The sequence below is a fragment of the Syngnathus scovelli genome, chromosome 13 (assembly GCF_024217435.2).
Source record: "Syngnathus scovelli strain Florida chromosome 13, RoL_Ssco_1.2, whole genome shotgun sequence".
Lineage (NCBI taxonomy): Eukaryota > Metazoa > Chordata > Actinopteri > Syngnathiformes > Syngnathidae > Syngnathus > Syngnathus scovelli.
Window position 1 is genome coordinate 11,861,216 of NC_090859.1, and position 24,938 is coordinate 11,886,153.

The following is a 24,938-nucleotide window of genomic DNA, read 5'->3' on the forward strand; positions in this document are numbered from 1 at the left end:
CTAAAGTGTTTCGTTCTTTTTTTCAGTTCATATTACTTCAAACAGTAGGTGCCGGTAATGCGCATTGAAGCTGGTGCCACCTCGCCGCAAATCAAAACGAAGAAGAAAATGACGTACTTCCCGTTCACGAACGCATTTCCAGTTCATCGCGAGAACGGATCAGTGAGGGAACGAATCAGTGGGAGGAGGAGAAGATTTCAATTGACGGGTGTGACGTCAGGGCTTTAGGTCAATTGAAGACAGGTGTGCTCGCTCAAGGGGAGTTATCATATGTAGGTGCCACCGAGCGCGTGGCGGCGGACGGTTTCTCTGGTAAGCGAGCATGCTAGCAAATGTTTGTCGTCTCCTGGCGTTTTTCACGACGGACGCCGTGTTTGTTGCACGATTGGCACGCTTTGTTGCCTTTTCTCACTAGCCTTTATTTATTTATTTAGTTTGTTGCAGGATTGTCGTACTCTTGTGACTCGGTCACGTCCACCGCGAAGGTGGGCCTGGAGGTAAATTGTAGGCCGCAGGCAATTTAGCCCGTGAGCAAATGTTTGCAGTTTCTTACGATGCCATTTATTATTTCTTGCAGGATTTTCGCTGTCGAGGGAGTGCTTGAGGTTTGGGCACGGCACGCCACAATCGACTTTGCGTCGCGTCGTTGCGCGTTTTGGTGGTCTTTCGCGTTTTTTTTTTTTTTTTTTATGCTGGCCAGCATTTTTTCATTCTGTCTGTAGAAGGTTCGTAATTGACGCCGCCGACAGGTGCGTGCTTGTCTGACTATAGGAAATGTTAGTTTGACTCTAGTCAACTAAACCATTATTTTATTATTTTATATTATGCGTGTGCCATTTCCGTGTCATGCAAACTGGTGACTGCAACGTATATGTTACGTCGTGTCCAAATCGGACCAAATCCATTCAAAGATGGCGCCCGCCCGCTCGTTCCGTTACGCAACAAACATTTGCGCGAGTTATTTTCTCCCGTTTTGGACGCTGCCAACCTGGATCATATGTCCAATGTGAGGTGAGTTGTAGATGATGAAATTAAAATATGAATTACAATCTTAAATAATTCTCATAATTTACTACAATGTATTGATTATATATATTTTTTTCAAACGTAAAACTCTACTTAGAATGTATAAAATTAAATATTAACTATAATTTTGATAAATTATCATAACTTACTAAAAAAAATTTTTTTTCTCAAATGTAAAACTCCTAGTATGTATAATTGTTGGTAAAAAAACATGCCATTTTTGTTGCAATATTTTGCTTGTCTTTTGTAGCACTAAAAAAGGCCGCCCAGCAGCATCCTTCTATACAAATTAAGCAGGAGGCTCTTGAGGAGCTCTTTCAGTGATGTTGAGGACACTGAGGAATAGTCCTAAATCAGGTAAAAACCTGTTTTTCTCAAGTTTCAGCTTCCCAACACACAATGGTTGTCGAGTTTTAGCTTCCCAGCACACAATTAATGGCAGTGTGTTTTTGTAGGCTGCAAGAGGAGCTGAATGGGAAAAGTATAATTCCATATCAAAAGGCACAATGTCCTATCCAAAGGAGCAATGGCCTATCCAAAGGAGCAATGGCCTATCCAAAGGAGCAATGGCCTATCCAAAGGAGCAATGGCCTGTCCAAAGGAGCAATGGCCTGTCCAAAGGAGCAATGGCCTGTCCAAAGGAGCAATGGCCTGTCCAAAGGAGCAATGGCCTGTCCAAAGGAGCAATGGCCTGTCCAAAGGAGCAATGGCCTGTCCAAAGGAGCAATGGCCTGTCCAAAGGAGCAATGGCCTGTCCAAAGGAGCAATGGCCTGTCCAAAGGAGCAATGGCCTGTCCAAAGGAGCAATGGCCTGTCCAAAGGAGCAATGGCCTGTCCAAAGGAGCAATACCATATCAAGTCAAGAATCAAGCAGCACGCTGCAGAAGTCGACGTGTGCGGATCATGTGCCCAGGAGAGGGCAGTGTGGTTGCCTTTGGTTATGGGTGCACGACGGAAAGGTTGCAGGTGTGGCCAGTGTTTGGGGGTCTGACGGTTGGTCTTGCTTAAGAGGTTGTGGCTTATCTGGATCCAGCGGTGTCTTGCGCTTGGTTGCCATTGACGGCTCACTTGGGGGAGGACGTGGTGACTTGGATGGAGACAAAACTAAACTTTGACGTGGATCTGAATGTTCAATTTTGCCATATGACGTGTACCATTTTGTGTCTTTTTCTAACCTGCCACTGTTGTACTTGCTGCATTCTTTGTTCTCCCCCCCTCGGTGTAGGGCGGCGTTGGAGCGAGCCGATTCCGAATGTCCAATTTTGCAATTTGACTTGTACCATTTTGTCTTTTTCTAACCTGTCACTGTTGCACTTCATCTAACCCTAACCTACCACCACTGTGGTACTTGCGTTCTTTGTTCTCCCCTAGATGTTGGAGCGAGACAGTCACATTGTGTGTCTTTTTCTAACCTACCACTGTCGTGCTTGATCGAAGCCTAATCTACCACTGTGCGTCCTTTGTTCTCTAGGTGTAGGGGGCGGTGTTTGGGCGAGCCGGTCCACGAGGAAGACGTAATGATGCGAGCAGCGCCCAACTCATTGCATGTTCTGCCGTTTACAGGCCGGACGCAAAAAGGGGGGGAGGGGGCGGCACGGCCCGATCCGACCCGGCGACGGTCACCAAAAGCAGCTAGTCGCTGTGCTCAAGTAAGCAAGTGACCGACGACTTGGGGTGCTCTTTGAGTTTCTAACATGTTTCTGTTTCTGCAGATGGCGACCGGGACGTGACACAATCTGATCAGAGGTGGACTGACTGCTGTGGCATTGATCTGAAGTCGCCGAGTTCTGAGGGAGACCCGCTTTCCTGGAGGCGTCGACCTGCGCAGCTTGAACGTGTGAAATGGATTTTTAATTTTTTTTTAAATTACACCAGCGGTGTCCCAATGTCTGCTTGAGGGCTGCATACTGAAACAAATTCAGAATTCTTTGACACCAATTCATTCAATCAATCACGAAATGTTGCCATTGACATTTTGTGCTACAAAGCAGTGTTGCGTTCATTCGTGTGGTGTTGATCAAGTTGCCCCGAGGCTGCCATTTGGACACCAATGGTGACGTGTGTAGGGCTGCACGTGTATTGGAAAACTGCCATATGGTGGTCTAGGTTATTGACATGCACTTCAAGATAGCAAAGATTTGTTTTTTCATATCTCAAATGAAACATGTCTTCTTGCCTAACTATTTGTAATGAGTTAAGACGATAAGTCATTGATATAAGTTAAAGTTAACTAATCTAACTGATCTCATTGCGATCAAATAGTTAACCTCCATCCAAGAATTTTGCACAACTTGCCTCAATGCAGTGGTCTGGCCCAATACTGCCATCATTGATTTTCCAAAATGTTGTGCAGCCCTCATTGAGTGCCAAACGCGCAGCGACGGCAAGCGCAAGCGACCGCGCAGCGACGGCAAGCGCAAGCGACCGCGCAGCGACAGCAAGCGCAAGCGACCGCGCAGCAAGCGCAAGCGACCGCGCAGCGATGGCAAGCGCAAGCGACTGCAAGCGACGGCTAGCGCAAGCGACTGCAAGCGCAAGCGACCGCGCAAGCGACGGCTAGCGCAAGCGACCGCGCAGCGAGACTTTTGTGCTTGTCTTGCAAGGTGGAAGAGACGATGTATGAAACGAAGAGCCGGTGGACGGAGGCCACCAGACCCGCGATTGGTGAGCGGGTTGCAAAGGAAGGAATCACCCAAAGAAAGCAGTCGCCAAGTGTTGAAGAGGAGACTGATGCATGACTGGCCAAGGCTGGCCAGAGGCGGTGACATGGCAATCCCATCTGCAAGCGTAGTGTACATACTTGTTGGTTTTAATTTGATTTCCTTATTTTTCTGCCTTTCAGCTGGCAGCGGATGGGGCGAGCGCCAGCCTGCACCGAGAGGGACTGGGCTGCACCCACAAGACCAGGGAGGGGGCAGGTAATGAGTACGTTGACAGAAGTGAACCGCATGCAACTGAGTGCCGTTTGTCTTTTTGCACTTGTGCGAGGCGAAAGACGAGTCCAACAAAAGCCTCTTCTCATCTCCCCTCGCTCTCTCCCTCCCTCCCTCCCTCCCTTATTAGAGGGTAATAATAAAAAACTTTATTTGTAGAGCACCTTTCATACAAGAAATGCAGCTCAAAGCACTTTACAACAAAGAAAGAAATTATAAGCATTGAATTCTTCATATAGGAACAGACAAAAAGAAAACAAAAACATTCATGTATGCATACGGAATTAATAAAGGGAGCTTAAAATAGGAGCACGCTTATAGACAGGTAATGAGTACGTCCACAGAACTGAACCGCATGCAACAGAGTGCCGTTTTTCTTTTTGCAGTGGCACGAGGCGGAGGATGAGTCCAAACGTCGAATACCGGCCGGGCGGGGAGGAGCTAACCATCGGCCGACCTTCGCCCGTGATGAGCGGCCGACACGAGACGGACGGGTGCGGATGCGGCGAGGGCAAAGCGCCCAGCCAGCATTTAAGGAGAGTATGACTTTGTTGTTTTTGTCCTTTCTTTCTTTCTTTATCTCCCTCCCTCCCTCCACTTTTTCACTGGGTGTGCACACTGGCTGTCTGCATGATGCCTTTCTTTCTCTCTCAGCGCTGCGTCATTTTGCAATATTGTTTTACTGTTGTTTTTTTTAATCATGAAATGAACTGTTTGTACTGTACTGTGTCTGTGTACCACTGAACTGCAATTAAACTGAACTGAATTCAAGTGGTCCATATTAAACATTGGCATTGGCAGTCTATCGTGCATACAAACTGGCATCATTTGAGACATTCTCAATGACAAGACAATTGTAAAGTTAGGCTGAAACAAAATTGACTTGTTAAATATGCAGTGTCAGGCTTTTTATTTATTTTAACTACGCAAAGAAAAGCTGGATGCATTCTAAATTGTTGACAAAAGCCAAGTAGCCAGACACCCATATATGCAAACGACAAGCGTACAAACGGTCTCTGTTGCGATCAATAGGTCATCTTTGGCAACCCTGCTTTAAAATGGCCACCAAACTCAGAATCTTGCAGAATGTTGGTACATTTTTCTGTATGAATAAAAGCTGTTATTTTAATGTAATCAGAGCCGTTGTTTGGTTTGTTTTGAATCGTCATGCATCATGCGGGCATTCTTGTGAATAAAATCAACTGTGGTGTGTTTGCTTCCTGTTGGTGGTCTTGTAAATAAAGTCAACTTTGGTGTCAGTCATCATTCGCGATGTGGCTCAATCGATGTTGCTTCTCTTGAATGTGAAACGTATTGCATGTTTTGTTACAGGGCTTGATGTCTTCATTGGCTGTCTGACTACAAAAAAGGCTGTTGCTGTACAGTCCAGGTTGCTGCTAAAGTCAATTAAATTTATAAACATGGCGTGTAACTTCCGGGACTTTAGCTTTCAATTCAAAGCAGAGTTTCGGAACTACACGCCCAGCCTCGGCACATGTACTGGGTGGTAGCACCCAGTTCAGCGTAAAGGCCAGAGTGGTCTTATTCATACCGGCATCCTTATGAAATTGACCATATCAGAAAGGCTAGATGAATTCCAAGTGCTGCCACCGACTAGCAGCATATTTGCCTCAACCTGTCTGATGCTGGCTCAATGCGATGCACCTTTGGTTGTTTTGCCCAAAACAACCTAAGAAATAAAGTACTGCCAATGTGCATGTGTGTTAAAAGTACCAAACACTCATTTGCATGATAGACCACATGCTAGATATTTGCCTCAACCTGTCTGATGCTCTATGTAACTACGTGATCATTTTTAACAATTTTAATCATTTTAATTAAGTACGTTACAAATGGTTGGGTGGCGGGTCAGAGCTTGCTTTGACAAAGGAAGTGTAAGGCGCTCCTTCCCTCCGCTAGCCTATGGGAGGTCCTTGGGCTAGACTGAGTACCCATTTAGCCCCCCCTTGTCAGGGTCACGATGAAGCCACGGGAAGCAGGTGGTGGATGAAATTTGAAGGCAGCCAGAGAGTATCTTTGTTACTGGTTTTGGACTTCGTCGTGCTGAGCAGAGGATACCCTTAGGTACAATGGTCAGGACAGCCGCCCAGTATGGGCACTGCTCGGACAGAAAGCCATGGAAAGACATTCAATTCTTTGGATGACAGAAGACTGGAGGGCCGTGGCCGTCAATGCCTTTTCCAGGCAAGACACCTGATGATGATGATGACAAATGATAGGCGCCCCAATTAGACAGCTGGGTCAATGTGACCCGTCTTTTGCGGTTTGTTCTGCCCAAAGCAACCTAACAAATACACACAAGCACTGCCGCCATCTCGACAATGTGCATGTCTCTCAAAAGTACAAAGCAAACAAGTTCATTTGTATAATACACTTCTAAACCACACGCTAAAATAATTCATGTGATGCAGAAAGTCTTCTGTAGCTTGCTATGATTTGCCAATTTGAGCAATGACGTATCCGGACCGGAGGCTGGGGGTTGCCCGTCCATGTGCGTAATCGCTCGGGCATTGATACATCAGCAATGCTTCTTTCTAGGTCTCCTCATGTCCTCAGCACTGCAAACCTTTGTGCCGGTACACCATATGAAGTAAATGACGGATTTTTTTTTTTATTATTATTACACCTCCTCTAATGTGTATCAAGCATACCAGATCGTGTTTTAGAACAGCCTAGAATAGTAAATTACAAAAAGTTAAAAAAAAAAACTTGTAAAGTCCTAAAAAGTTATTAATTCACTTATTAATCGCTGAAAGTACAGGTAAGCGACTGCCTATTCGTAGCCATCGCAATGTAGCGAATACCGCAGGGCGGCATATGCAGTAGGGAGCGCAGGCGGCAGAGAGCGCAGGCGGCATGGTGGGCAGAGAGCGCAGGCGGCATGGAGCGCAGGCGGCGCAGGCGGCGCAGGCAGCATGGGTGGGGAATCGAACCCTGGATCTCAGGTGTTCAAGCGCAGCGACGGAGCCACTCGCCAAGCGTGGCGAGCTCGGCAGTCACCCCGCTTTCACTTCGAGTCATTCTTAGACGTTCAGTATTGCGCTCCGCGCGCGATGGGTAAGTACAAAAGGGAACAGACCGCCGCCGGTTGTCAGGTCACACTGGCCGACCGGTTAGTGACACGGCCTCTTGCCCCGTACAGTCCTGGTTCGATCCCAGGGGTGAGCACATTCACCGGGCCACTTTTGTAGGCGTCTGGATACATGCATATAGATTGCATATCCAAGTATTTATTTATGTGTAAACGCCCAGTGTGGCCCCGCCCGGAAGTGGGCGGGGCGATGCAGCTGGCCCCGCCCCCCGTCGAAATGGCCCCGCCCCTGGCCCCGCCCCCTGCCCTACTAAATGACAGTAGGGCAGGGGGCGGGGCGAAGCCCCGCCCCCTGCCCTACTAAATGACAGTAGGGTAGGGGGCGGGGCGAAGCCCCGCCCCCTGCCCTACTAAAAGACAGTAGGGTAGGGGGCGGGGCGAAGCCCCGCCCCCTGCCCTACTAAAAGACAGTAGGGTAGGGGGCGGGGCGAAGCCCCGCCCCCTGCCCCATCAAAAGACAATTAAAAGTGTATTGAAAGACAGTAGGGTAGGGGGCGGGGCGAAGCCCCGCCCCCTACCCTACTGTCTTTCAATACACTATTAAAAGACAGTAGGGTAGGGGGCGGGGCGAAGCCCCGCCCCCTACCCTACTGTCTTTTAATAGTGTATTGAAATTGAATTGAAGACTATTAAAAGACAGTAGGGTAGGGGGCGGGGCGAAGCCCCGCCCCCTACCCTACTGTCTTTTAATAGTGTATTGAAAGACAGTAGGGTAGGGGGCGGGGCTTCGCCCCGCCCCCTACCCTACTGTCTTTCAATACACTTTTAATTGTCTTTTGATGGGGCAGGGGGCGGGGCTTCGCCCCGCCCCCTACCCTACTGTCTTTTAGTAGGGCAGGGGGCGGGGCTTCGCCCCGCCCCCTACCCTACTGTCATTTAGTAGGGCAGGGGGCGGGGCTTCGCCCCGCCCCCTACCCTACTGTCATTTAGTAGGGCAGGGGGCGGGGCTTCGCCCCGCCCCCTGCCCTACTGTCATTTAGTAGGGCAGGGGGCGGGGCCAGGGGCGGGGCCATTTCGACGGGGGGCGGGGCCAGCTGCATCGCCCCGCCCACTTCCGGGCGGGGCCACACTGGGCGTTTACACATAAATAAATACTTGGATATGCAATCTATATGCATGTATCCAGACGCCTACAAAAGTGGCCCGGTGAATGTGCTCACCCCTGGGATCGAACCAGGACTGTACGGGGCAAGAGGCCGTGTCACTAACCGGTCGGCCAGTGTGACCTGACAGCCGGCGGCGGTCTGTTCCCTTTTGTACTTACCCATCGCGCGCGGAGCGCAATACTGAACGTCTAAGAATGACTCGAAGTGAAAGCGGGGTGACTGCCGAGCTCGCCACGCTTGGCGAGTGGCTCCGTCGCTGCGCTTGAACACCTGAGATCCAGGGTTCGATTCCCCACCCATGCTGCCTGCGCCGCCTGCGCCGCCTGCGCCGCCTGCGCTCCATGCCGCCTGCGCTCTCTGCCCACCATGCCGCCTGCGCTCTCTGCCGCCTGCGCTCCCTACTGCATATGCCGCCCTGCGGTATTCGCTACATTGCGATGGCTACGAATAGGCAGTCGCTTACCTGTACTTTCAGCGATTAATAAGTGAATTAATAACTTTTTAGGACTTTACAAGTTTTTTTTTTTAACTTTTTGTAATTTACTATTCTAGGCTGTTCTAAAACACGATCTGGTATGCTTGATACACATTAGAGGAGGTGTAATAATAATAAAAAAAAAAATCCGTCATTTACTTCATATGGTGTACCGGCACAAAGGTTTGCAGTGCTGAGGACATGAGGAGACCTAGAAAGAAGCATTGCTGATGTATCAATGCCCGAGCGATTACGCACATGGACGGGCAACCCCCAGCCTCCGGTCCGGATACGTCATTGCTCAAATTGGCAAATCATAGCAAGCTACAGAAGACTTTCTGCATCACATGAATTATTTTAGCGTGTGGTTTAGAAGTGTATTATACAAATGAACTTGTTTGCTTTGTACTTTTGAGAGACATGCACATTGTCGAGATGGCGGCAGTGCTTGTGTGTATTTGTTAGGTTGCTTTGGGCAGAACAAACCGCAAAAGACGGGTCACATTGACCCAGCTGTCTAATTGGGGCGCCTATCATTTGTCATCATCATCATCAGGTGTCTTGCCTGGAAAAGGCATTGACGGCCACGGCCCTCCAGTCTTCTGTCATCCAAAGAATTGAATCTTTCCATGGCTTTCTGTCCGAGCAGTGCCCATACTGGGCGGCTGTCCTGACCATTGTACCTAAGGGTATCCTCTGCTCAGCACGACGAAGTCCAAAACCAGTAACAAAGATACTCTCTGGCTGCCTTCAAATTTCATCCACCACCTGCTTCCCGTGGCTTCATCGTGACCCTGACAAGGGGGGGCTAAATGGGTACTCAGTCTAGCCCAAGGACCTCCCATAGGCTAGCGGAGGGAAGGAGCGCCTTACACTTCCTTTGTCAAAGCAAGCTCTGACCCACCACCCAACCATTTGTAACGTACTTAATTAAAATGATTAAAATTGTTAAAAATGATCACGTAGTTACATAGAGCATCAGACAGGTTGAGGCAAATATCTAGCATGTGGTCTATCATGCAAATGAGTGTTTGGTACTTTTAACACACATGCACATTGGCAGTACTTTATTTCTTAGGTTGTTTTGGGCAAAACAACCAAAGGTGCATCGCATTGAGCCAGCATCAGACAGGTTGAGGCAAATATGCTGCTAGTCGGTGGCAGCACTTGGAATTCATCTAGCCTTTCTGATATGGTCAATTTCATAAGGATGCCGGTATGAATAAGACCACTCTGGCCTTTACGCTGAACTGGGTGCTACCACCCAGTACATGTGCCGAGGCTGGGCGTGTAGTTCCGAAACTCTGCTTTGAATTGAAAGCTAAAGTCCCGGAAGTTACACGCCATGTTTATAAATTTAATTGACTTTAGCAGCAACCTGGACAGTACAGCAACAGCCTTTTTTGTAGTCAGACAGCCAATGAAGACATCAAGCCCTGTAACAAAACATGCAATACGTTTCACATTCAAGAGAAGCAACATCGATTGAGCCACATCGCGAATGATGACTGACACCAAAGTTGACTTTATTTACAAGACCACCAACAGGAAGCAAACACACCACAGTTGATTTTATTCACAAGAATGCCCGCATGATGCATGACGATTCAAAACAAACCAAAAAACGGCTCTGACTACATTAAAATAACAGCTTTTATTCATACAGAAAAATGTACCAACATTCTGCAAGATTCTGAGTTTGGTGGCCATTTTAAAGCAGGGTTGCCAAAGATGACCTATTGATCGCAACAGAGACCGTTTGTACGCTTGTCGTTTGCATCTATGGGTGTCTGGCTACTTGGCTTTTGTCAACAATTTAGAATGCATCCAGCTTTTCTTTGCGTAGTTAAAATAAATAAAAAGCCTGACACTGCATATTTAACAATTCAGCCTAACTTGTCTTGTCATTGAGAATGTCTCAAATGATTCCAGTTTGTATGCACGATAGACTGCCAATGCCAATGTTTAATATGGACCACTTGAATTCAGTTCAGTTTAATTGCAGTTCAGTGGTACACAGACACACACAATTACAGTACAAACAGTTCATTTCATGATTAAAAAAACAACAGTAAAACAATATTGCAAAATGACGCAGCGCTGAGAGAGAAAGAAAGGCATCATGCAGACAGCCAGTGTGCACACCCAGTGAAAAAGTGGAGGGAGGGAGGGAAAGAAAGAAAGGACAAAAACAACAAAGTCATACTCTCCTTAAATGCTGGCTGGGCGCTTTGCCCTCGCCGCATCCGCACCCGTCCGTCTCGTGTCGGCCGCTCATCACGGGCGAAGGTCGGCCGATGGTTAGCTCCTCCCCGCCCGGCCGGTATTCGACGTTTGGACTCATCCTCCGCCTCGTGCCACTGCAAAAAGAAAAACGGCACTCTGTTGCATGCGGTTCAGTTCTGTGGACGTACTCATTACCTGTCTATAAGCGTGCTCCTATTTTAAGCTCCCTTTATTAATTCCGTATGCATACATGAATGTTTTTGTTTTCTTTTTGTCTGTTCCTATATGAAGAATTCAATGCTTATAATTTCTTTCTTTGTTGTAAAGTGCTTTGAGCTGCATTTCTTGTATGAAAGGTGCTCTACAAATAAAGTTTTTTATTATTACCCTCTAATAAGGGAGGGAGGGAGGGAGGGAGAGAGCGAGGGGAGATGAGAAGAGGCTTTGGTGCGCACTTAAGCGCAACCGGCCAGTTCCCCCTGAGTAGAGCTGGCTTGGCCCCGAGAGGGAAAAATAGGAAAACGTGACGTCAAGGAGAGCGTCACGAAGAATCTCCTCGTCCTCGACACCGTCGACGACACTGGGACCCAGTCTGGCAGACATTATACCCTGGTATTCCACAAAGGGCAAGGTATAGCCACGTTCCACCCTGAGTGCACCAGGCCATGCAGGTACTGCCGGGCACATTGGAGAAAGAGAGCGAGAGAGAGGGGGGAGGGAGGGAGGGAGGGAGGGGGTGTCTACTTTGCCAATTCGTATCTAGAGGGTCACAGCAACCCAAATGCCCGTGCGTGCTACTCGTTACCCTATTCAAACAGGGGTAGGGAAAGCACACAAGAAAAACCAAAGTCATACTCCCCCGAAACGCTGGCTGCATCCGCACCCATCAGTCTCGTGTGGGCCGCTCGTCACGGGCCAAGGTCCGGGTCTGCTTCGGCCGGTGTTGGACTCGTCTTTCGCCTCGCACAAGTGCAAAAAGACAAACGGCACTCAGTTGCATGCGGTTCACTTCTGTCAACGTACTCATTACCTGCCCCCTCCCTGGTCTTGTGGGTGCAGCCCAGTCCCTCTCGGTGCAGGCTGGCGCTCGCCCCATCCGCTGCCAGCTGAAAGGCAGAAAAATAAGGAAATCAAATTAAAACCAACAAGTATGTACACTACGCTTGCAGATGGGATTGCCATGTCACCGCCTCTGGCCAGCCTTGGCCAGTCATGCATCAGTCTCCTCTTCAACACTTGGCGACTGCTTTCTTTGGGTGATTCCTTCCTTTGCAACCCGCTCACCAATCGCGGGTCTGGTGGCCTCCGTCCACCGGCTCTTCGTTTCATACATCGTCTCTTCCACCTTGCAAGACAAGCACAAAAGTCTCGCTGCGCGGTCGCTTGCGCTAGCCGTCGCTTGCGCTAGCCGTCGCTTGCGCGGTCGCTTGCGCTTGCAGTCGCTTGCGCTAGCCATCGCTTGCGCGGTCGCTTGCGCTTGCAGTCGCTTGCGCTTGCGCTTGCTGCGCGGTCGCTTGCGCTTGCTGCGCGGTCGCTTGCGCTTGCCGTCGCTGCGCGGTCGCTTGCGCTTGCCGTCGCTGCGCGGTCGCTTGCGCTTGCCGTCGCTGCGCGTTTGGCACTCAATGAGGGCTGCACAACATTTTGGAAAATCAATGATATGGCAGTATTGGGCCAGACCACTGCATTGAGGCAAGTTGTGCAAAATTCTTGGATGGAGGTTAACTATTTGATCGCAATGAGATCAGTTAGATTAGTTAACTTTAACTTACATCAATGACTTATCGTCTTAACTCATTACAAATAGTTAGGCAAGAAGACATGTTTCATTTGAGATATGAAAAAACAAATCTTTGCTATCTTGAAGTGCATGTCAATAACCTAGACCACCATATGGCAGTTTTCCAATACACGTGCAGCCCTACACACGTCACCATTGGTGTCCAAATGGCAGCCTCGGGGCAACTTGATCAACACACCACACGAATGAACGCAACACTGCTTTGTAGCACAAAATGTCAATGGCAACATTTCGTGATTGATTGAATGAATTGGTGTCAAAGAATTCTGAATTTGTTTCAGTATGCAGCCCTCAAGCAGACATTGGGACACCGCTGGTGTAATTTAAAAAAAAATTAAAAATCCATTTCACACGTTCAAGCTGCGCAGGTCGACGCCTCCAGGAAAGCGGGTCTCCCTCAGAACTCGGCGACTTCAGATCAATGCCACAGCAGTCAGTCCACCTCTGATCAGATTGTGTCACGTCCCGGTCGCCATCTGCAGAAACAGAAACATGTTAGAAACTCAAAGAGCACCCCAAGTCGTCGGTCACTTGCTTACTTGAGCACAGCGACTAGCTGCTTTTGGTGACCGTCGCCGGGTCGGATCGGGCCGTGCGCCCCCTCCCCCCCTTTTTGCGTCCGGCCTGTAAACGGCAGAACATGCAATGAGTTGGGCGCTGCTCGCATCATTACGTCTTCCTCGTGGACCGGCTCGCCCAAACACCGCCCCCTACACCTAGAGAACAAAGGACGCACAGTGGTAGATTAGGCTTCGATCAAGCACGACAGTGGTAGGTTAGAAAAAGACACACAATGTGACTGTTTCGCTCCAACATCTAGGGGAGAACAAAGAACGCAAGTACCACAGTGGTGGTAGGTTAGGGTTAGATGAAGTGCAACAGTGACAGGTTAGAAAAAGACAAAATGGTACAAGTCAAATTGCAAAATTGGACATTCGGAATCGGCTCGCTCCAACGCCGCCCTACACCGAGGGGGGGAGAACAAAGAATGCAGCAAGTACAACAGTGCCAGGTTAGAAAAAGACACAAAATGGTACACGTCATATGGCAAAATTGAACATTCAGATCCACGTCAAAGTTTAGTTTTGTCTCCATCCAAGTCACCACGTCCTCCCCCAAGTGAGCCGTCAATGGCAACCAAGCGCAAGACACCGCTGGATCCAGATAAGCCACAACCTCTTAAGCAAGACCAACCGTCAGACCCCCAAACACTGTTCACACCTGCAACCTTTCCGTCGTGCACCCATAACCAAAGGCAACCACACTGCCCCCTCCTGGGCACATGATCCGCACATGTTGACTTTTGCAGCGTGCTGCTTGATTCTTGACTTGATATGGTATTGCTCCTTTGGACAGGCCATTGCTCCTTTGGACAGGCCATTGCTCCTTTGGACAGGCCATTGCTCCTTTGGACAGGCCATTGCTCCTTTGGACAGGCCATTGCTCTTTTGGACAGGCCATTGCTCCTTTGGACAGGCCATTGCTCCTTTGGATAGGCCATTGCTCCTTTGGATAGGCCATTGTGCCTTTTGATATGGAATTATACTTTTCCCATTCAGCTCCTCTTGCAGCCTACAAAAACACACTGCCATTAATTGTGTGCTGGGAAGCTAAAACTTGACAACCATTGTGTGTTGGGAAGCTGAAACTTGAGAAAAACAGGTTTTTACCTGATTTAGGACTATTCCTCAGTGTCCTCAACATCACTGAAAGAGCTCCTCAAGAGCCTCCTGCTTAATTTGTATAGAAGGATTTTAGTGCTACAAAAGACAAGCAAAATATTGCAACAAAAATGGCATGTTTTTTTACCAACAATTATACATACTAGGAGTTTTACATTTGAGAAAAAAAATTTTTTTTAGTAAGTTATGATAATTTATCAAAATTATAGTTAATATTTAATTTTATACATTCTAAGTAGAGTTTTACGTTTGAAAAAAATATATATAATCAATACATTGTAGTAAATTATGAGAATTATTTAAGATTGTAATTCATATTTTAATTTCATCATCTACAACTCACCTCACATTGGACATATGATCCAGGTTGGCAGCGTCCAAAACGGGAGAAAATAACTCGCGCAAATGTTTGTTGCTTAACGGAACGAGCGGGCGGGCGCCATCTTTGAATGGATTTGGTCCGATTTGGACATGACGTAACATATACGTTGCATTCATGCAAACTGCATGACACGGAAATGGCACACGGATAATATAATAAAAAATGGTTTAGTTGACTAGAGTCAAACTAACATTTCCTATAGTCAGACAAGCACGCACCTGTCGGCGGCGTCAATTACGAACCTTCTACAGACAGAAGAATGAAAAAATGCTGGCCAGCATAAAAAAAAAAAACGCGAAAGACATTTAAAATACCACCAAAACGCGCAACGACGCGACGCAAAGTCGATTGTGGCGTGCCGTGCCGAAACCTCAAGCACTCCCTAGACAGCGAAAATCCTGCAAGAAATAATAAATGGCATCGTAAGAAACTGCAAACATTTGCTCACGGGCTAAATTGCCTGCGGCCTACAATTTACCTCCAGGACCACCGTCGCGGTGGACGTGACGTTGCCGAGTCACAAGAGTACGACAATCCTGCGACAAACAAAATAAATAAATAAAGGCTAGTGAGAAAAGGCAACAAAGCGTGCCAATCGTGCAACAAACACGGCGTCCGTCGTGAAAAACGCCAGGAGACGACAAACATTTGCTAGCATGCTCGCTTACCAGAGAATCCGTCCGCCGCGCCACGCGCTCGTTGGCACCTGCATATGATAACTCCCTTTGAGCGAGCACACCTGTCTTCAATTGACCGAAAGCCCTGACGTCACATGCGTCAATTGAAATCTTCTCCTCCTCCCACTGATTCGTTCCCTCACTGATCCGTTCTCGCGATGAACTGGAAATGCGTTCGTGAACGGGAAGTACGTCATTTTCTTCTTCGTTTTGATTTGCGGCGAGGTCTTCTTCTCCTAATCGCCCAACGGCGCTCGGCACACTGACGCCACCAGGTGGTCGCCTGTCATGGTCTGTGGAAAGGGTTTCTTCGGACTATCCGTTGAAACTTTGAACACCGAACATGTTTGGATGGAGGATACTCTATCAATATGACCAAATCTCTTTTTGTTTCCGAGCAGGCTCTGGTCGAGTGGTTAACGCCATTGCCTTCAATCAAATGAAAATATTTGTATCGATAGTTCATCCTAAACCTTTTTTCAAAAACTGTCACTTTTATTTACAAAAGAAATACAATTGAAAGAATATTTAGTATTTATTTTTATTCAATTATTCGACTCTCCATACATATATAGGAATAGAACTTTACGTCTTTTGTTGTAATATAACTGATTATAATATAGAAGCTGGTGTAACACTTAAACAGATTTTTGTTGGTGGTGTGCCTCGAGATTTTTTCCACTGAAAAGGTGTGCCGTGAATGAAAAAAGGTTGGGAAACATTGGTATAGAACATTTCAAAGTCGCATTATTGTTGCCAAGGGTGTCTCATGCTTGATGACAATACAGTGGTTGCGTTTGCATGCATTTTGAAGACCCATAAAGTTATCCTTTTTTGGTTTGTTTTTTTCTTTAAATAAAATAATTCAAATCAACCGAGACTTTTAAACATTTAAATTAAAGCTAGCATCTTAAATCCAAGAACTTCTTGCATCTACATTTCTTACCAATAGAAAAAAAAATACTGTCCAGCGTCTCATGAGCACCAAAACAGTCAAGTTTTCAACTTGAATTATTTTAACCGTGACCCTCAATCATGCACAAAAGTTGCCATATTTTTCGGACTATGAAATGCACTTAAAATTATTTTATTTTCTCAAAAATCATTAGTGAGCCTTGAATTCAAATTGAAGTTGAGTTTCAGACAGAGCTGGATTCAAACCACCGCACTTCCAGTTTCTCAACAACTCGCTCTACTGCCTGAGCCGCTGAATAGTTTTAACTTAGTTTCTGAACTGGTTTGTTGACCTTAAGGTGCAGTAACCACCCTATAGAAGGGAATTTCTAAATATAGACCTTATCTGTTGGGCATTCTAGTCTGAAAAATATGGTAAATTGCACTAAGAGTAGAAAAACTAATGCATAGTGCTCATATATATAGTAGATATAAAAAAAAAGACAATTAGATTTTCGTCGCAGAAGATCTTGCAAGACAATTTCCCTTTTGTAATTATGTAGAAGCATGAAATACAATTCTAACATGTTAATTAGACACGTCCGGTGATTTCATCTGATTCTAATATTGCAGTGACAATGGAAAAGAAGATAAAACATTTAAAAAAAAAAAAAAGAAAGAAAAAGGTTCACAAATACAAAAATCACAGCTAGTTAACATTGGTTAAAAAGTCCACTCCGACATGGCACATCTTGTTTTTTTCTTTTTTGATTGAATTTCTCCTCTAGATATGTCATGCATAGATTTATACAAAAAAAGCCTTCAGATGCACTACTGCTATATTTCAAAATGTAGTTAAAGGTTCTTTAAGTTGATTTACATTTAAAAAAAAATATGCACAGTGTAATATTTGGGTGTCTTTTTTCAAATGTGCAATTGTAAAAGAACATCAGTGCTTTTTTTTTAACATATAAAACACAAATAAGAACATTCACTAGTTTGACTTGAGCTTCGAAAAGTGAGAGCCTTGTCAGTCCAAACGTGGACGTGAAACAATACAAACACTACATTAATAAGGAGAAAAGACTATACAGTGGATAAACGCTGTCCCAAAAGTCACTTTGCACCTTCCTTGTGTCTTATTTTGTTTCATTTTTGGAGCCACAAAAAATCTTTTTTAATCACGCTCAACCAATCAGAAAAATAAACATAGCTGAACAAATCACAAGATGGAAAAATACTGATGTTTTTCAAACTTATCTGATTGGTTAAAAAAAATAAAAAAATTCTACTGGATGTGGTTGAGGGTAATTAAAATTATGAAATGGAGACAAAAGAAAGTGTATTGTGACTTTTGGGACCCCCGACATGGAGCTCATTTCTTAAACAGACAGAAGCAAAATGTTCCTCTAGTAATTTGTAACGACTGTTCACAAAGCACTACACCGAGTGGTCTTAAAGCTTTCTATAGTTAGTAAATGGTGAGTCGGTAAAAGTCGAAAGAGCTTACAAATCCACAAGGAACACATGCAATCAATCAGTAAACAATTTATCTACGTTCTCAATAAAATATGTTACAGCAACGCTGCCACTGACACGCAAGGGTGAGGCAGACAATCGTTTTTTTTCCACTTCAAGTGGTGCTGAAGACTGAAAAGACTTGTTCCCTGACTTCCCAAAAGTGTGTGCTGTCATCACCCCCCTTGCCGCCACCTTACCTGAAGTAGTTGCCAAGTAAAGAGAAAGGTGGGGGGCTCTAAACTAGCACGAAGCACACAGAAGCCTGAGACTGTGCATGCTAACGCTAAAAGACGCATGCAAAGAGAAAGAGGGCGGGTCCCGCAATCCCACTTCAAACGGCCGCACCGCCATGTGTCCACCTCTCGGGAAAAGTCGAAAAGTGACGACGGCTAAAGGGGTGTCGGGAAGAACCTGGAAAACCGACTGCATCAGGAAAGAGTCTCGTCTTCTCCAACATAGGGCAGCTCCATGCTCCTCATGCTCTCTCCGGGCTGCTGTTTCCTTCACGTAAGAAGTCAGTAAAGGAAAATATTAGCGGTTATTTTTTTTATTTTTTATCTTTTAATAACATAAATCTTGTCCTTACATCTGTCCTGAAGTGCACGAGTTGCTGAATCCCTCTTTACGGGCCCAATCGAAGGGGTTCCCGAAGGAGCGCTTCCTCAACATGGTTCTCACCATAATCTAGAAAAAAAGAGCACAGACTGCATTTTTGAATCTGTAGAAAAAGAAAAATGATCAGGGTGCAGTTGAAGGAGGTGCTACGTACCACGGTGGCCAGGCTCGGGATGTGCTTGACCGAGTTCTCCACTTCCTCCTCGGTCACCTCAATCAGCATACAGCAGTTGTCATCTTCTGGCGGGAGGGGCTCTGCGCCGTGTCTCGTCACCCACGGGTGAAGCTGAACACAAAATATTCCGCTCGCTTCCAGAAAATAACAGAAAGTGACTTTAATTTCAATGATTTACCTTAATCTGTGGAATGGATATTCTGGTTTCTGGATTCTTATCCAGCATTTTGAGCAGCAGATCCTTGAGGTCATCTGATATGTCAGCACTGTTGAGACAGCAACTTAGATTTTAGCCTCTATTATAAATGTAAAATAAGAAAATGGAAAACAGAAACTGACTATTCAGGTAACTCCACCGGTTGCGTCTTGATTTTCTGATGCAAATTGAGGATGCGCTCATCCATGAATGGACACTGAAAACGAAAACAAATCAATTGACGGTTTAGTTTGAATGAAGGGAATATTTCCCCACAGCGAAGCCAAAACTCACCACTCCAAAGACAAAACAATGAAGCGTCACGCCCATCGCCCAAACATCCAACGCCTGTGGGAATATTCAAAATACATAAATCCAGAGCGTATGACTGCAATATTTTTATTTATTTTTTTTAACAAAGGGGAAATGAGGCTTGCATTACTGCTCATCATCTCCAGGGGGCGCCTGACATCTACTTCACCTTGCCGGAGAAGTTTTTCCTGGTCTCCGAGAGCGTTTCAGGGGCGAGGAAGGCGGGCGTTCCCACAGTGCTCGTCAGGAGCGCGTCGGCCCCCTCGAACTGGTTGCTAACGCCGAAGTCGGCGATCTTGATGTGTCCGTCCTCTCCCACCAGCAGATTGGAGGGCTTGACGTCTCTGTGGATGATCCTCTGATAATGTACTGCGGAAATGGAATATCACATTATCCTCCACCGGCATCAAGATTCCGTCCTCAAAATGACGAGCTTGGCTTCACATTAGGACTATCAACGAATGCGACCGTTGCTAACGTGCAGGGAGAGAATGAACAGGATGTGGGACTCACAATACTCAATTCCCCTGAGCAGATCCCGGAAATAAAAGCGAGCCTGGTCCTCGCTGAAAGGTTTATCTGTCGGTACCTCCATCACAGCCCTGGAGACACGCACGCAATTAGCAATCATAACTAATGAGATTGACTCCAGTGTGACAAAACACGGGAATAAAAGAGGCTTATGCTTACCCTTGCTTGACCAGCTCAAACACTGCAACGCAAACATGCGATTAGTAAAGCAAAGCTTTTTCGGTGCGCCCAACATGTGTGTGCGTGTGTATTGTGCAGAAAGAAAGGTTGTGTGGCCACGACATACCCATGTACAGATGGTCCTCACTGGGGTCGTCCAAAACCTGGCATCAAATCACACACAGATGAAATCAAAAACTGGCGGAGGTAGGCTTTTTTCCTTAGGGCCTGAATTTGTTTTTTCAAACCCCAAAAATTCTTTTGAAAACGCTTATGAAGGCTTATAATATTTTTACTTTATGTTTGTAGGTGATTTTCTTTCTGTCACAGCACGGGTAATCTAAAACAAGATTCAAACTGTCCTTCACCTCGACTAGTTTGACCACATTGGAATGGTCCAACTTCTTCAGGATGGCAATCTCTTGGTAGACCCGCTCCAGGGGCCCTTTGGGCTGAGGGGGGCCCTCAGGTGCCGCTTTGGCTCCCCGAGGTGGCGGTCGTCCTGAAAAAATATGGGAATCAGTGGCAAACAATGTCGGGATGCTTTTGAAGAATTACGGATGGGCGTGACTCACGTGGGAAACCCGCTTGCCTCATCAGCCTCTTCTTGGACAGAACTTTCATGGCCTGGACGGAAACAAAGGTTTTAGTTGTAGCCTTTGTGTGAAGCGTTTCGGGGACTCACATAGTAGGTGTTGTCGTCTTCGTTGTAAGCCAGCTTGACAACGCCGTAGGAGCCCTGCATGGGAAGGGGAGATGACGCGAGACGGAGCAGCTGTCAATGCTTTACGGGTGGAAAACTTGCGCGAGTGGGCTAACAGCTAGCTCCAACATTAGCGCGTCGCTCCCTTTTTTGAGATTTCAGGCTAATTAACCAACGCGAAAGGCTCGTTCCAAAATATGATTTTGACATCAAGAGCCAGTTACACTACATAACAGTATAAATCTATGTTGACAGGAAAGATCCACCGAGTCTGGAGAGTCCTATTTATACCAGCCCCTCATCCATCTTGTTGGTCTCTGGTGGGTCGGCTGGCGCGCACAAAGCTCGGGAAATGAGGACATGTCAGAGTGCACGTTGGCTGTCCTCGGCGATGAGCGACAGTAGGCGGAAGGGAGAAAGTAGCAAGAGCGGTTGATGATACCTTTCCGATCTCGTCTTTCAGCTTGTACTGGTTGAGCTGAACGCAGTCCTTGAGAGAGAGAAAGAGAAGCAGAGCATATGAATGAAATGCAACACCTGAACAAAAGTGCTTTTGAAAACGTCCTTGCAAAATGTGATGGGCATGGACACCCAATGAATGCTTTTCAACAGCTCTTGAAAGAAAAGAATTCAACACTCGGAACATTGCAGATCGGAATGGCTCTGCTGTTGAGTTACCTTCACAAAGTTGAAACAACTGGCGAGAGTCGACAGAAGAATTACTCCCCACTTATTATGCAGCGTGTCTGCGATTTGGCAGACGAGACGTACGACGCAGCTTTGAAGAACATTTTGTCCTGCGGCTTTTTTTTTTCTTTTCTAAACAGCAGGTGCCAAAGACGGATGCAAACAAAGACACTGCTGAGAAGCATCTGAAGCCCGACTACAGAGAATAGTTGGCCGCAGAGGGATACAATGACTAAGCAAGCTGCTATTTTTAAATGGGAGTGTTGTGAGCGATGAAATGTGCCGTGCGCTCCGAGTAAAAAAAAAAAAACAACAACCACAGAGCAAATTAGATTATCTGCAACGACCGAAGCGGTTAAGTCATTCAAATTGACTAAGACAACTATGACTTGTTCCAATCAGTGAGTAAGGAAGTCTCACCTAAATGGGGAGGGGGTGACCATTTCTAGCTCATTCATTAGCTAGCAATGTCTACAAACTATCAAACCTTACCTTTGCATCACTCTTTGCCAGTGGCATTGGTGCTTTTGAGACAAATAAAGATGGGAGATCAAATGCTACATGCTGCTAGAACAACAACATTTATTTATTTATTTCCAATGCAGATCAATTATAATAAGTGGCTGTTCAAAAGGAGCCGGGAGTCCAAATGCATGACTTTGTCTGCTTTTATATTTTAGACATCTGTTAAGATGAAGATTGTGGTCATTTCTCTCCAAGTATCGACCGTGTAGCGTAGTAGGCCTAAGTGTTCATCGAAATGGCGCAGCCTATAGAGTAATGCACGGCATTAAAAAATATATATTTAAGCCACAGTAACATTATGCACATCTTGAATTTAATTAGGTGATTATTTAAAATAAATAAAAAAAAGGTTAGGGTTATGCCATACCTGGAGGTCCGTGATGGAGACACTGTGGGATTCCACAGTGGGCCGGCGTAGCAAGCGCGGAGACGAGTGCGGCGATGTGATGGGAGAGTAGGGCAACGACGGGTAAATGTAACGGCCGTTGAGTCCCGGGGAGCTGCACGGGGAACTCTGCGTTTGCGAGCGCTCCTGCAGTGACAGTTTCCTGTCTGACAGGCTGAGCCGCGCTCGTTGCTCTTGGCCGGCCGGCAGCAGAGCCTCCGGGCGGCCGAGTGCGCGGGAGAGGAGGTCGCAGGACGCTCTGGGCAACGGCGGCGCTTCGGAGCTGTCCATTTCTTCTACCTGCGATGCGAGCAAACATTCGGATCGTGAAGAAAAGACATGGCGTGTTTTGGGCATGTTGCACGCTACCTCCTTCTCCCCGCCGGGCTCTCCAGATGGTCTGCTGGGTTCGTACTCTGTGACCACGATGAGAGATTCCATTGGGTCCGGGGACGGCGGTTCAGAGTGGGCGCTCATTGGCGGCGCGGGACAGCCGCACAGCAGATCGGGGAGCGGTTGCGAAGGCTGCGACGCCGGCGCATGACCGCCGCAGGAGGCGACGGGCTCAGCGGCGGCGGGCCAGGCGCTAACGTGACAAGGGAACATGGTGGCGCTTTGCAAACAATGACGACAACTGCTCCATTGGATGCGAACCTCAGGGGGATGGCGCCTAAAATAAAAATAATCATACAGTGATGTAAATTATGAGGAGCACTTGCAGGTACGCTTTGAATGGATTTTCATGCTAATTATGGAGCAATTCTTCTTGAACTTTGGGCTTGGACATATTTTGGCAAGCCAGCAGCGCTATGCTTTCTCGAGTGCGGAGAAGCAATCGTGGAAATCCAGACAGCTCTCAAATGGGAGTGGATGTATCTATCCGCCTCCTCTGTCCTCCTCTGACTCCAGTGAGTCAACGATTTATTTTCCAGCCTCCTGCATACGAGTCGTACATTTTCTCTCAAAGGACAAATTGAAGAAGAAATTTCTCATTCATCACAATGACCAAAGGAAGGATGACAGGACTTCAGTTACTAATCCTATTAGAAGAGAGGACATGATAAAAAAAAAGTCTTTTTGTAGCCCCACACTAATAAACTTTAACAATATGCAGCAACAACCTTGTGGATAGATTTGAGGTATTAGTCAATTGCTGGGTACATTCACACTTTATGGACTGAAAAATGTCAATCTTGGAAAATTCAGATTAAATGTCACCTGAATCTGATGCGAGGAGGAGGTCACAAGTAGGCCAGAAAGAGGCACGAGCTACACGATGGGCTAGTTAATTTACAGTCAGCTGTAAATAGGTTGGCAAGCTGGCATGAAGCGTGTCGGTGTGACAAAATGTGCCGCAAATGAGCTATGAAGCATTGCTCGAGCGAGCTATTTCCACACGTACGCTATCTGCAGCGGTCTCATGCTGGTGGAAATCAAAGAAACTGAAAAGTGGTTTTTGTACCGATTGGCTCACAGTATTGGCTCGGACCGTTAACAGATTGTGTGAGGGTGTTGAGCAATGTCATATGCCGTTTTCAACATTTAATGTAATGTAAGCAGACAAATGCAATGCTGAAGACATGCATGTACAACACAAGGCCATCTGGATGAGAAGAGGATCCACGCTTTCATTAAGAGATCAACAAGGCCACCCCGAGAGTGATCCGGGGAAGAGATAAGCTGCTGTAAATGGAAGGATGAGCATCCGCAGCCAACTTCATTTAAATACTAACATTAATCACATGTCAAAATAAATCATACATCAGCAGAAGCCTACATATTTAATCTATCATGTGAGAAAACATACTATGACGTGGAAGGTGATTCCCAATCTAACCCTTGAACCACCCCAGTCATTAATTATCTTTGCACAAAGTTAATTGAATTAACTTCAATTAAACTGGTTAAGCATATCACAATGAATGCAAACTACTGGATTATAAACAACAGCAGAGAAAAAAAGTGCTCTATTAGTTTTGATCGTATGTCAACACAAGCGTGTGATACAATGATGCGTTCAATGTCCTCATCTTTCATACGACCACTTCAGGTTCAATATTATAAATTCCTGTCGATATAAACCATTCTGTTCATTAGGCTGACAGTGTTGGGCCATTTTGAATGCAAATTCAGTAATAATCTTACAGTGCAGGTAATAGACATAAATTCATTTTAAAGCATTATTCCCGTCGCCGAACGTCCCAGTAGGCTAACACCGGCTAACGTTAGCAACAGCCGCCTCCCCCTGTCGAGGTCCAGATGTGAACGCAGGTGGCAAGGATGCCAGCTACAACGTCCGAGTGACGATGACTAGAAATCGAGAAGAAATAATAAAAACTTACCTTGTCGTGCTCTTTCGGCCTACACATTGAAATGAGTGAAGTGATTTCGCCTCTTCGGAGGCGGTGGAGATGTTAGTCAAGCCCAGCAATGTTGTGACGGAACGAGTGCCTCACAACGAAATAGTATTGGCAAGAAAGAAGAATAAATAAAGTGAGGACAGACAGGAAGACGAAGATGAAATGCGACGCCCACCGAGAGACTGTGCTGGCTTTAGTACAAATCTTGTTTATCTTATGACCTAAATTTTAGACTTGGCTCTCGGAATCTCCACTACAATAGGTGGGCCAATAGCTCCCCTAGTGGCTCATCAGGGAGCTGCAGGTTTATTTAAGCTCGCGACAATTCCAGGCGTCCTGGTTATACGATGGAGCTTTTTTAGTAGACATAATGAATTCGTTTTAAAGTCTTAATGATTAAGAAGCAAGACTTCTATTCAGAAAAATAAATAAATGCATTCTTACACCACTGTAGTTAC

General features: G+C 46.3%; 1 protein-coding gene and 3 long non-coding RNA genes across 6 annotated transcripts; 2 read left to right on the forward strand and 2 right to left on the reverse strand.

Annotated features, from left to right (window-relative positions):
• Positions 1-517: 517 nt before the first annotated feature.
• LOC125979598 (uncharacterized) lies at positions 518-3,518 on the forward strand. The gene is made up of 3 exons (XR_007485357.2): positions 518-1,383; positions 1,482-2,675; positions 2,739-3,518. It is a non-coding gene; the product is annotated as an uncharacterized lncRNA (long non-coding RNA).
• A 15-nt stretch (positions 3,519-3,533) lies between these two features.
• On the forward strand, positions 3,534-5,242 carry LOC137840849 (uncharacterized). The gene is made up of 2 exons (XR_011087959.1): positions 3,534-3,944; positions 4,346-5,242. It is a non-coding gene; the product is annotated as an uncharacterized lncRNA (long non-coding RNA).
• Positions 5,243-10,554: 5,312 nt separating this feature from the next.
• Positions 10,555-14,429, reverse strand: LOC125979595 (uncharacterized). 3 transcript variants are annotated; one of them, XR_007485352.2, is made up of 5 exons: positions 14,347-14,429; positions 13,216-14,248; positions 12,066-13,152; positions 11,909-11,984; positions 11,078-11,838 (listed from the first exon to the last, which is right to left on the reverse strand). It is a non-coding gene; the product is annotated as an uncharacterized lncRNA (long non-coding RNA). The 3 variants fall into 3 exon arrangements; XR_007485353.1 differs by lacking the exon at positions 11,078-11,838 and adding an exon at positions 10,555-11,012 and having other exon boundaries at positions 11,909-13,152; XR_007485351.2 differs by having other exon boundaries at positions 11,909-13,152.
• A 1,510-nt stretch (positions 14,430-15,939) lies between these two features.
• Positions 15,940-24,755, reverse strand: LOC125979559 (calcium/calmodulin-dependent protein kinase kinase 2). Its single transcript, XM_049737906.2, has 17 exons — positions 24,463-24,755; positions 22,490-22,790; positions 22,103-22,420; positions 20,966-21,013; positions 20,506-20,559; positions 20,396-20,447; positions 20,189-20,322; positions 19,948-19,984; positions 19,821-19,842; positions 19,644-19,732; positions 19,300-19,499; positions 19,113-19,166; positions 18,962-19,035; positions 18,801-18,888; positions 18,602-18,733; positions 18,419-18,516; positions 15,940-18,333 (listed from the first exon to the last, which is right to left on the reverse strand). Exons 2-17 carry the CDS (start codon positions 22,724-22,726, stop codon positions 18,261-18,263), a joined length of 1,710 nt encoding a protein of 569 aa, XP_049593863.1. The 5' UTR covers positions 22,727-22,790; positions 24,463-24,755; the 3' UTR covers positions 15,940-18,260.
• Between the last annotated feature and the right edge of the window lie 183 nt (positions 24,756-24,938).